Source organism: Clinocottus analis, unplaced genomic scaffold (genome assembly GCF_023055335.1).
Source record: "Clinocottus analis isolate CAN_PGR_092001 unplaced genomic scaffold, fCliAna1.0.p SCAF_22, whole genome shotgun sequence".
In the NCBI taxonomy this organism is placed as follows: domain Eukaryota; kingdom Metazoa; phylum Chordata; class Actinopteri; order Perciformes; family Cottidae; genus Clinocottus; species Clinocottus analis.
The window spans coordinates 9405396-9417973 of record NW_027175954.1 but is presented as its reverse complement, the minus strand read 5'-3'; the positions used below and the strand labels follow the sequence as shown (position 1 = coordinate 9417973).

The 12578-nt window shown below is 42.0% G+C and overlaps 2 protein-coding genes across 2 annotated transcripts; both read left to right on the top strand.

Annotated features, from left to right (window-relative positions):
* The first annotated feature begins 1064 nt into the window (after positions 1 to 1064).
* noctb (nocturnin b) lies at positions 1065 to 12194 on the top strand. The gene is made up of 6 exons (XM_068588927.1): positions 1065 to 1171; positions 4354 to 4632; positions 10079 to 10206; positions 10322 to 10496; positions 10805 to 11136; positions 11223 to 12194. The coding sequence occupies exons 3-6, from the start codon at positions 10087 to 10089 to the stop codon at positions 11742 to 11744; spliced, it is 1149 nt and encodes a 382-aa protein (XP_068445028.1). The 5' UTR covers positions 1065 to 1171; positions 4354 to 4632; positions 10079 to 10086; the 3' UTR covers positions 11745 to 12194.
* ccdc175 (coiled-coil domain containing 175) lies at positions 1373 to 4322 on the top strand. The gene has a single exon (XM_068589069.1). It carries the CDS (start codon positions 1597 to 1599, stop codon positions 3811 to 3813), a length of 2217 nt encoding a protein of 738 aa, XP_068445170.1. The 5' UTR covers positions 1373 to 1596; the 3' UTR covers positions 3814 to 4322.
* Positions 12195 to 12578: the final 384 nt, after the last annotated feature.

The window sequence follows — 12578 nt, the reverse complement described above, 5'->3', positions numbered from 1 at the left end:
GATTCTTCACAGACAACCCTGATTTTTTGCTCTGGTTTCACAGACACACATAGGTGTGGAGGCCCATTTCCAGCAACTATCACTCCAGTGTTCTAAAGGCCCAATCCCAATCTCCACCTTTACGGACACACAGACTTTGAGTCGTGGTCGCGCAAAGTCCGTGAGAGTTTAGTGGTGTCCCCTTGTCAAATGCCTGAGTGCTCTCTGACAGACATGTTGAGCCCTTTACGATCCCTTTGCGTAAGTCAGCATGCTGACTTTACCTAAGGGAATTACCCACAGTTCATAGCAATGTGACGTTAAACATGCAGTTCCCAATTAAAGAATGGAGACGTTAAAAAGAAGGTAAACAAAGAGGCACATGTGTGCGTTTAGCCAGATAAAATACCTTTACACTACAACATAAAAACACATGAAATCAGAGGAATGCAAGCAGAACATATATATATATATATATATATATATATATATATATATATATATATATATATATATATATATATATATATATATATATATATAATACTTTCTTTACATTCATCAAACATTTTGTTTTGACCTACGAGTAAATAGATATCTTACTTTAAAGTGACATATTGAGGAAGACATTCAAATCAGTGAATAGACAATTGTACACACAACATTTTTATGTAGTCATGTGATATGTTGCAGGAAAGTACTGTCCCATTCATATTTACATCAGTTTAAACCCTCACAGCCTCTCACATTCAATCACTTAGCAGCTGACGTCAGTAAGTCCCTGAGGGTTCAGGGTTTGAGGGTTTACAGTGGAGCTTGGGATTGGTCCTTTTACTTATATAGTGATGTAAAGGTTTGTCTACAATTCTATCTGAGATTGTATTTGTTGATTGAATTAAATAATCAAAAAAGTACACGTATTTAAAGATTGCACTTAAGTACAGTCAAGTACATGTACTTCGTTACAACTGTAGGTCGGATATATAAGAGCACATAGCATGCGCGAGCCCACTTTTTAAACTGATTTACGTGAAATGTTCAAATGTGGCAACACTCGGGCTCGCGCTCCCTGCTACTGCCACCTACAGCTTGGCTGTCATACTAGGGTGAGTCTGATATTTGTGCCCAGCTCGTAAGCAGGTCTTGGAACGCCAAGGTTGTAACCAATTGCTGCTTGGCTAATATACTTCAGGTAAGCGCTGCAGTTGCTGCTGATGGACATACTCTCTCGTGCGATAACACGTTGTTTTCATGCTTCAAATGCAAAGGTCACCCAACGTATCGTCTTGCTTTTGTCACCATTGGGCCACTGTAACAACTGAATTAGGATCAATACAGTTCTTATCTTATTTGAGTATTTAAAGTTAACTTCAGCCTTGTTCTTGTGGTAACGTACTACATTGGTTTTACGTAGCTAACGTTAGCCTTCTGACAATTAGCTTATAGGTAGCAGACTGTTTCGCTACTTGGACCCTTTCACTCGCCGTAGCACGCTGCCTTCTTCGTGGCCAGTTAGTTGTTGCCACGGCAACCCCACTCAAGTTATCGGTAGTCGAGTCTAGCGAAACTAGCTGCAAACACAGGCGCACACTCGCACAAAGTAAACAAGGGTATAAAATGGCTTCTTCCCTGGTGCCGGACTTCCCGGCCGTCATGGTTGCGCTCGAGCATTTAAAGGAACTGGACAAGCAGCTACATGAGGACGCAGTACCTTTCTCACCTGAAGCCAGCCTCCACCTGACGGAGATAACTGCTGCCATCACTGAACTTGAGGCGGATCGTCGTGCTGCTCATGAACATTTAGAAGTGGAAACCATAGAAAACAGCAAGTTGAGACAGAAAATTAACAATATCAGAGAACAAATGAACCAGGACATTATGGCTGACGTAGCAGCAGCCCGGGCATCTAACATGGAAGCGATAGACAAGCTGCACAAAGACCTCAACGCAGTCTCTCAGCTGCAAGAAGCCACTGTGAAGAGGCGGGAAACACTGCTGAGCCAGAACGAGGCACTGTACCCGGAGCGAGCGCACATGAAGGCTGAACATGAAGAGATCATTGCTCTTCAGAATAAGCAGATCACCCTAAAGTATGACTCGCAGAGGAAGCTAGGTGAGACGAAGGATCGGATAGAGGCGCTGAAGTCCTGCATCGCTGCTGCCAAACAAGACAAAGGAACACTGCAGCAAAATATGGTGCTGGAGAGAGAGGCTTTCACAGTGAAAAAAGACAACCTGTCCAAAGAAGTGGACCAGGCTAAGGATAAAGTTCACCAGCAGAAACAATCTGTCAGGAAGAACAGAGGAGAATTGGACAGACTTAATGACAAGAAACGAGAAACCTTTTACCATCTGGGTAAGCTTATGATGGACGTGGCCGTGCTGGAAAGTAATTTGCGGAGACTGGCAGTATCTCGGTGCCAGTGCGAGAAACAGCTGCAGGGGGAAACTGAAAAGCATCCAGAATTGAGTCAACAGAGAACAAAGATGAAACAGGAATTGCATGAGTTGAGGGAAGCTTTCTGTGTTGCCGTCCAGCTGCTTAAAGGAGAAATTGCCACAGTGGAAGATAAAATAGAGAAGGGTCAAGCGTCAAAATTACTCTGTCAAGAATCCTTGGCTCAAACCAATGAGATATTAAAGCATAAGCGGGAAGAAGAGAATGAAGTCAGGGCAGAGCATGTCCTTGTCTCGCAGCAGCTTGAGCAGACCAAGCTGCAGCTGGAGGAGCGCATCGCCTCCGTAGTCAAACACAGCAAGGAGATAAAAGAGATGGACAAGCAGATCAAAGATCTCCTGGAGGCCAAAATGATCACCAAGCGTGTGTTTGAAAGAAATCAGGCGGAGTTGTGTAATATTGTAGATACAGAGAAGACGAATATCCGTCATTTTGAGGAGGAGAAAAGGCGGCTATCAAAGCTATTGGAGGAGGCGAAGAGGAGGCAGGAGGAGCATGTGGCGAAGATGAACTTGGATATCAGCAACACCAGAATGAGATACTACAAGCTTCAACAAGAGGAGACCACACTCCAAATGCGTCAGCCCAAGACCACAAATGCTGACTTGCTCATCAGCCATGTGACCCAGTGCGAGGTGGAATACAGACTAAAAGAGACCAAACAGCAGGAGGAAATAGAGCGGTGCACAGCAAAGACTGTGAGCATCACGAGGAGCCGCGAGGAGAAGCAGAGGGGGGTGGAGGAGCAAGAGGAGATGCTGAAGGAGGTGGTTGCAAAGTGGAATGAAGAGCAAACCAGGCATCAGAGATTGAATACGCTGACCGGCGAATTCAGGAGGAGGAGAGCTGATCTGAGGATGTTGATTCAGGGGATGAAGGAGAAAACAGGCTCTTTGCTGCAGCCCAGAGAGAAGATGAAGACCGAGCTGGAGGAACTGCGAGAAAGTTACATGGACATGCTCAACGAGCAGGCTTCGGAGCTGAGAGCTGTCGAGTTGAGCATCTATGACAATGGCGTGAAACTGGAGCAGATCGGCGTAGAGAACAGCAGGCTGCATCTCTGTATCAGACAGATGACAGAGGATGTTGACGGAGTCCGAGAGGACAAAGAACAATACTGGCAGGAGGTTCACCAGGTCAAGCAAGACATAAAGACCTTATTTGAGAGCTTGCAGGATGCATGGAAAGAGGATTCATTGGTAACTCTGGAGAGTCAAAACAGCGACGGCGTGTTGTTGATGTCGTTTAGTGCCCTGTTGAACCACCTGACGACCAGGAGACAGCAGTTTGGGAACGTGAGCACGCTTCTACACCACCAAATGTTAGACTTCAGCAAACGACTGGGGGACAAAACGATTATAGAACAGCAGAGTTGAGATGACCTGTAGTGTCCTATCTGAACTCCGATAACCTGTGAATGGAATATAATAAATGTACAAATGTGATATTAATTTGTGATAAAACTTTTTTTTTTGAATAAAGCTCACAGCAGAAAAAGATAAATTTAAGTCATGTCAAGTAATAAAACTGGGATATATTCTTAACTTGATTTCTCTTCATGTTGACATAATTGGTGTAATGGTTAATGGTAGGTGCCGTTTTGGTATAAGTAATGAAGACTTATCAAAGGGTGTCACTCGTAACTTCATTAATTTCTGCATTGCCTTAATTGCTGACATGGAACAGTTGTTAATGTTATTATTTTTCTTGTGCTGCTTTTCCTGAAACAACCAATCAAAATGTCTGCTGTGGAACCACTGCAAATGTAGGCCTAAAATAGAGCTAATGTAAAACACTTCGGATTTAATCTGTGTTTAAATGTGGTCTATAAATAAAGTGTCCTTGCCTTGATAACATGGTTTATTTTTGGACAAAATCTGTTCAAGCGGAGTTTTCTTACTTTTCTTTCTCTTCAGACTGTCTGAAGTTGGACACTTGGTCCCTGGGTACCAGCAGATGGCAGAAGAGACTGGGTTTCTCTCCACTGTGTCTTTGCCCTACAGCTAAAGGTTCAATCCACCGCCACTTCAAACGGAACAAAAGCACGCAGACGCATGCTCAAAGAGAAACATTCCCATCGTCTGTGTCGCACACTTTTGGAACCACGTAGAGGCAGAGAAAGGGATCCAAAAGACAAGACGGCAGCTGCAGAAGGATAGCTGAAGGGAAGTGAGCAGTTGATTCCAGTGAAGGAGGTAAGTTGTCAGTTAAATACAATGTAAACTTTGCTTTGAACTCCTCACCGTGCAATATTTGGAATTTTTTTTGGCTTCTAAGTGACTGTGACTGCTCCACAGTATCAATAGTGTGTTTGCATGTGATAGATGTCAGAACGCGACTCTTCTTCAGGGGGAGATTTTTGTCCCACAATCATGTTTGTTCATCAGTACGTTTGGTGTGTAGCTGTGTCATGTCTTTCTTTATGGCGTCCACTTGTATGCGACTGTAAAGTTGAAAAACTTCACTCAGAACCACACTCATCTGAATAAGGGGGCTGTAATTTATCAATACAATACTCATGTCCCTTTTGTGAAATAATAGTGAACTGTTCAATATCACCTTTTCTTTTTTATTTGTGAACAAATAGTCAATGAAACAATATTTAAAAGTTCCCTGAATCTGCTCTTTTGATTTACAGAAGTATTTTAAGGGGGCAAACATGTTCATATGATATGTTCATGTGATATGTTTAAAGATTGAGATAATAATTTGACTCCAGCAAATTTTATTGGGCATTATTTATAGTTATTTTAATGGTCCATTATTTTAAATTGCATAATTTTATGACATTCTTTTGAGGGAGGACATACAACCAGTAAATATCTCAAGTATCTTTTATTCACTGTAGGAATTCAGAATGTATCTCTTTATCTTGCTGCTTAATATGTACGAGCATCTTGACTGGGGCCCTGCTCCTAATACTTGAATGAACCGACTCTGGTTCAGTGGTGAGCAGGATCGTCTTTCAATCAGAGGATTGGTGGTTCGATCCCCGGCGCCGCTAGCCCATGTCGATGTGTCCTTGAGCAAGACACTTAACCCTAAAATTTTTCCCGTAGCTGCGCCTAAGATGTATAAATGTGTATGAATGGTTGACGATACTGATGTGGCACATTGCATGGTGGCTCCTCCCATCAGTGTGTGAATGGGTGTGAATGAGTGAATTATGTCATGTAGTGTTAAAGCGCTTTGAGTGGTCGAAAGACTAGAAAAGCGCTATGCAAGTACACGTCCATTTACCATTCATAGGCCTAAAGGCATACGAACACCCAACCGTTACCCTAATATGTTTTAGTTACTATATTATTGAAGTGTTATTGGTCCATATAGAAGATGCATGTAGCCCAAATATTATAATTTAACAAAAAAATAACTGATTATGTCTGACAGAGTATCTATGCTTGAAGAAAGAGTAAATAAATAGGAATAAAAAGAAAGATTGTAAGAGATTGCAAAGTCGTGTGTAAGGGCAGTAAGAGTAATTATTCTTTTCCACTTCAAGCACTGGCCTAAAGTAATGTACTGTATATATATTTAGAAAGTTTAGCCAGTAATTTAGTTATTTTCCAGAGCAATGTGTGTCCATGCATTGTTTTTCTTATTCAAGTCCCAGAAGCGTGTTAATGTTATTGCTTAGAGAATAGGTCAGCAGCTGACAACAATATTTATTTTTTCCTACAAATACTTTGCAATCTCAAATCTATAACTCTAACATACGATATTGCGTATATTTCCAATGTTAGAATAACTTTGACGTGTACTTTGCATTATGTGACAAAGTAATACGAGTGCTTTTTACTAAAGTGATTCTTTCAGTGTAAATTATGTTGTCTCATACTGTTCTAAGAGACAATGGGTTTATGATTCAGTTTGTTTACCACTAAAACAAGCTGGCGCCATCATAGCTAATGCAAGTTGCATATGTATGGATTGAGTGGTATTGTAGTTATAGTACGTGTTGTGTTCACTCAGCTTTGCAGTGGAGGAGACTCTCTAAAGGTCAAAGTCAAGTAGCAAATTATACTAGGAACTTCAAAACATACACAAGGCTGACTTTGGGGTCTGCAAGATATCACATGCATGCATCTGCACATTAGTGCAAGTTTTAAGAAAATAATGAAATCAAATTTCGTAATTTTGGACAATTGGGATTTTGTTAAGGGTTCCCCGCCGTTAAAAAAAGGTCTTTAATACACTTCTAGGTGCACTGTTATATGATTGAGATGATTATGTGAATGTAACGTAATATATATTATATACCATAACATTTTGTTCAGATATTAATGTTTCTCTCAGGATGAATCACAATATTATTGTTGGCCACGACTCTTCATCTTGTGTCATCATAAGGTCATTTATTTACTTTTGCGCAGTACACTGGTTTAAGACCAAATACCTGCATACTTAATGTATGCCCATCAGCCTCAGCTGTCCTTTAGCTAACATTAGCATGCTAACACAAAAAACTAAGATGATTAACATTGATATTCCAATTACAAGCATGTTAGCGAATTCCAATCAATTCAATTTATTTATATAGCATCCTAACATATACGTTTTTAAGAAAAAAGTACATGCGTATAAAATGTAACATTAAAAATACAACAAGATGCCAGAAGACATTGTTATATTTCTTCGCACAGAAATAATACTGATAGATACTGATGGATCAGTCAAAAGGGAAAAGCCGGTTTTTCGTTTACATGCAATATTCGTTTAAGACCACAGATAGACAACCATCACAGTGAAATCTTTTCCGCTCTGTTGAAGATATCACATGAACATGAATTTAAAAAACACACACACATATTGGAATGTCAAGAGGCAGCTGTTCTTCAATGTGGAAATGTCGCTATGCCACTAAAGGATCGAGTGACACGCTCTCCATCTCGCGCACTCAAACCGCCACAGTAAAGGATTCTGCCTGGAGCCACAATACTTCGTCCACAGGATATGAATCACACTACCCTCAATTCGCGCCCACGCATACACACACACACACACGCACACACGCACACACGCATACACACACACACACACACACACACACACACGTATATAATCGATTAATGTTTGGACATTAGTTTTATGGAATACTTGTTTTTTTTTGTCCTGCTTCCTAAAAACATCTAATCTGAAGAAACCATGTTTGTAAATCTCCCGCCGCAGCCGCCCATGATTGTTTCGTGACTTGTTTATAAACTACGTAATCTGAGTGCTGCGTCTACAGACATGAGTCACCACTCAAGTCAATAGAGCGTTTGGTTCTTTCTCATAAGTGCTTGTCTGTGAGTGACACACTGGTTACGTTGCAGAGTCTGATTTTACTGCCAATATATTGTAATTAAAACATGAATCATTGTTATTCTTTAAACTATCCATCATTATACTAAAATGTAAAGCTCTGCCCACACTGTGGATGTAATCAATGGCTCAGTCATTTATGCTTAACTTAAGTAAAAATGTGATTGCAGGACTTTTACTGTGCGGCATATGTTTTTCACCATTAATAGTTAACGTTGCCATTTAGATAATTGTGGTCAGTTAATAATCCAGATAACGGCTGTTTGGAAATTTGTTCTGACTCATGCTCCCACACACATATGTTGTGACCCCACAGGGGAAGCATGAATCACAGGTGAGGGAGGTTTGTACTGGAGTTAGAACATTTCTAATTTGTTTACAGACCAATATTTAATTTAATTTGAGCTCTATCAGTGTGGAAATGTCCAAAGTACTACTGTACATGGAAAATAACCAACGTTGCATTGGTGAAGGTAAATTGTGTTCAAAGTGGCCTAGGTGCTGTTACAACATGCAAACAAAGGAAGTTGTTATTGCAAAACAATGTGTGTGACTGTGCGTGTGTGACTGTGTGAGAGAGCAGCGGTTTGTATTGCGCAGCGTGTCCCTCTTTGCATCACCGGCACATGAACTGTAATAATCAATCTGGCCTGGTGACGTCTATACTTCCTAATCTCGCTCTCTCCCTCCCCGAGGCTTTATAAGTGGGAGTGGGAAGCGAGACATCAGATTCATGCATTCACATAGACTCATATTCAATGTCGCGGTCTCCTCTGGCAGTGGAAACACAAGTTTTAATCAGCTGACCCTAACATTTAGTATCTATCAGAGTGATAGTGTAACAAGGAAGCGTTACGGACAATTTTACAGTGCAGAGTGGACATATCTGTGGACAGTGATGGAGACTATGGGTAAGACATTCTTTATTTTACTGTAGATACAGTGATTTCTTTAAATGTATAATATCTACTTGTTCATACATAACTGTCATTTTTGATGTACAAAATAAAAAAACAGAGGTGAAAGCTCAAAGTGGCAGTGAGGTCCTGCACCATTAATGTCAGAGTTCAAAGGTCTGTTTAGGGTTTGTTTTGTATGTTGAAGGAGTGGTAGTTGACTCCTGATAAAGAAGTCCTGTTATCGCTCACACACATCACTGGTTCCTAAACTCTCCTTTTTTAGTATAGTTCTGGTCCAGAGGAGACGGAAAGAAAGTTCCTCACCAGCATTTGTTTGACAGAGCGAAGGTCATTCTTGTTTTTGTGCTGTTTTTTCAATTGAGATTTGCAAAACACTACTTGTTAAAACTCTGTGACATACCGTGACAGAGGTGTGCATCACTCTGTATTTAATGTTCATCAAACCAGTTAGGACTCTTGCCTGATGTTATCTGGCTGAAATACAACTGCTTTTGAAAAATGAATGCACAAACTTTCAGACAAATATGTTTTATATTTCAATAATTACTATACTCTAACTGCTCTCATCAACTTCTTTAACAGACACATCTTGCAGAAACCCACTGTACGCTACCTACCCAGCACTAAACAGCAGGCAGAAGCTGTTAATAACTAGCTAGTGACCAAAGTGGAACCGCTAGCGGTTAAAGAGTCAGATGTATCTCTCAGGAGTTGGTGGAGATCTAACCTGAACTAGAAGAGAGTGAATATTGTACTTGCGTTCATCTGGTGGCCAGAAACACGACTCCAAATCGATCTTGAGGTTGCTAGTTATGTAAATTAGCAACTGTTAGCGAACAAATATGCCAAAACAAACAATATATGGTGATATGTCTGCTTGTTTGCACTGCCCACCGGGGCGTTATATATACAATAAATGATGATATGTAATTTTCCCTCGGTGGTCCAAATACTGAGTTGTTGCAGGTTTAAGCAGTTTCAGTGTGTGATGAGGAAAACAATTTGTTTTTATCACATTTGATGAAATTGTTAATACTCAATAGCAGTTTATCTAATTTGTTGAAGGGGGACAAAAAGTGAGCAGAGCTACACCCATGAAGCAGAAAAACTGAAGCCACTGTGTCTACCAAAAAAGCAGTCCCAGTTAGGCTGCACCAGATGACTTTTCATCAGCGCCCATGAGAGGCGCTGAGTTGAAGGTCAACGGACACATTACATACATGTTTAAAAAACGACACCACCTGCTCGTCAGAGGTATTCCTGTTCATTTACACACGTGTCTGCAATTTAAAAAGTCCCTCAACTCCAGTTACTGCAACACTGATTTGGCATAAGAATCAGAGATATTCTGAATGTTTTATTTTTCTACTTCCTTGCGCGCACACACACCTCACCATCTTTGTCATTCTCTAATCAGTGTGTCCGATGGGTGGAGTTGCCGCCAGGCTGTACAGCGTCCTGACTCAGACCAGCAGCAGCTCAGCTCTCCCTCTCCCTCCGTCCCACCAGCCTGCAGAAACAAACCTGGATCCAGATTTCTGCCAGGTGACTTTTTCTCTTCTGTTAATGCAGATTTCAGAAACTGACACAGCAGCAGATTTGTGCAGCAATCTGCCTCCTCGGGTGAACTAAATGATTAAGTGTCATGTGTGTTTTGCAGGGGCAGAAGACGTCCCCAGTATGTCCCCCCGATCCAACGGAGCTGCTCCGACAGTGTGAAGAGGCCCTCGGGGACCGACCAGCTCGCCTCCGGAGGAAGTTCACTCGCGTCAATGATGGAGACGGCGTCCCCGACAGCTCCTTCAGGGTGATGCAGTGGAACATATTGGCCCAAGGTAGATTGCTTTTAGCCCATCTAATATAACATCACACTGGCTTTTGGACTTTAAGGACACATTAGCCTCAAAAAGAGATATTTAAAAAAAAGTTTAAAGAGTGAATCCAAGTACTACTTCTCATCAGGCTGTTTCCAGCTTATTTCAAAGACAAATCTCTGGTAAACACAGTGTGTGTTACCTGCGCAGCACCAAACTAGCTTGCTAGTGGAGGACATTGACAAACTGGATGCTAAGATAAACTATGGAGCATTGTTTAGCTCCAGGTTAACTCTTTACTGAATTCCGATCTCCTTCTTCTCCTTCAGCTCTGGGCGAGGGACTTGATTGTTTTGTCAAGTGTCCCCCGGAGGCCCTCAGCTGGTCCCGCAGGAAGTACCTCATCTTAGAGGAGATCCTCACCTACAGACCTCATATCCTGTGTCTGCAGGAAGTCGACCACTACTATGACACCCTCCAGCCGGTTCTGGCAGGCCTCGGTTACAGCGGCAACTTCTGCCCTAAACCCTGGTCGCCATGCCTGGGTGTGGAGGGCAACAACGGTCCGGACGGCTGTGCGCTGTTCTTTGATCAATCGCGATACGAGTTCCTAGAAAGCGTGAACATAAGGCTCTCTGCCATGCGGATCCCAACCAATCAGGTGAGTAGAATCTGTGCAAAGCCAATCTTGGACACATAACAAAAGCCATTCATAAGCACCTCTAACACACAGTTCTCTTGCCACAGATTGCTGTGGTGACGATGCTGCGTTGTCGGAGCACAGAGAGATGTGTGTGCGTGGCCGTGACCCATCTGAAGGCTCGTTCTGGCTGGGAGTGGCTCCGGAGCGCCCAGGGCTCCGACTTCCTGCGACAACTCCAGAATCTGGTCCAGCAGCAAACTGGTGATCCCGCGGGTGCCCCCATGTCAGACATTCCTCTCTTCATATGTGGAGATTTCAACGCAGTCCCGACGGAGGAGGTGTACCGACGGTTCATCACGTCGCCTCTCTGTTTGGACTCGGCATATAAAAAACTCAGTCAAGACGGTTTGACTGAGCCAGAGTACACAACATGGAAGATCCGGCCTACGGGGGAATGCTGTACCACTCTGGACTACATCTGGTACAGTCGGGACACACTGAGAGTGGACAAAGTTTTGGACATGCCCACTGAGGAACAGATTGGACCAAACAGGCTTCCGTCTTTCAGCTATCCATCAGACCATCTCTCTCTGGTTTGTGACTTCAGCTTTAAGGAGAAGGAGTGAGGAAGGAAATGATGAACCGGCACATTGGAAGGGGCCACACTGAGAAGAGACCCAGTTCAGATTGGCTACTCGTCGGCTTTACGCAACAAGACGGCGGGCACATGAGACACCATTTTGGAGTGACAGGCGGAAGATGATGACAGGTTACAGAAAAACCAGAGTTGGTTATTTTTCACTGGATGGATCAGTCTGATAACTTATGACACAGAAGTCACAGAGAAACTGCAACAAGACAACATAGTCTACCTGCCCAGTGAAAGTAAGGGATGGAACCCGTGGGGTCTAATCCCAATCTTGAAACTGTAATCAATGTTGTGCTTCAAACTACCGTTGTACTACAGAGTGACTGAGAATAAAGTATTTTTGCAGACCATGTATATTTACATTCAATGGCTGTTGCTTTTGCAGTCTAGTGTTATGTAGATGTTTATTCTCTGACTACCCTCTCGGAATTAAAGGACCATTTACTCAAATGCGGCTTTTAAATAGTGGCGAATGAATATTTTGTTTGTGGTGCAACTGACCCTTTACAGCTCAAGTCTAAATGCCTAATAAGGTAAAATCTAACTATGTAAATGTTATGCCTTTTGAAAACATTTCCAATATTTAATACCAAAGAGTATGTTTCTTTAGGATAATGCAATTGGCACTATTTTAAAATGGCTTTATTTAATCATCTTTATTCATGAGCTTATTTTCAGCTCCAGCACACCTTGATTGATCTTTGTCTAAAGTATTCAATTCAGTTTATTTTGTATAGCCAAAAATCACAAATACAAAATTTGCCTCGGCGGGCTTTACAATCTGTAAACATAACATCCCTGTCCCAGGACC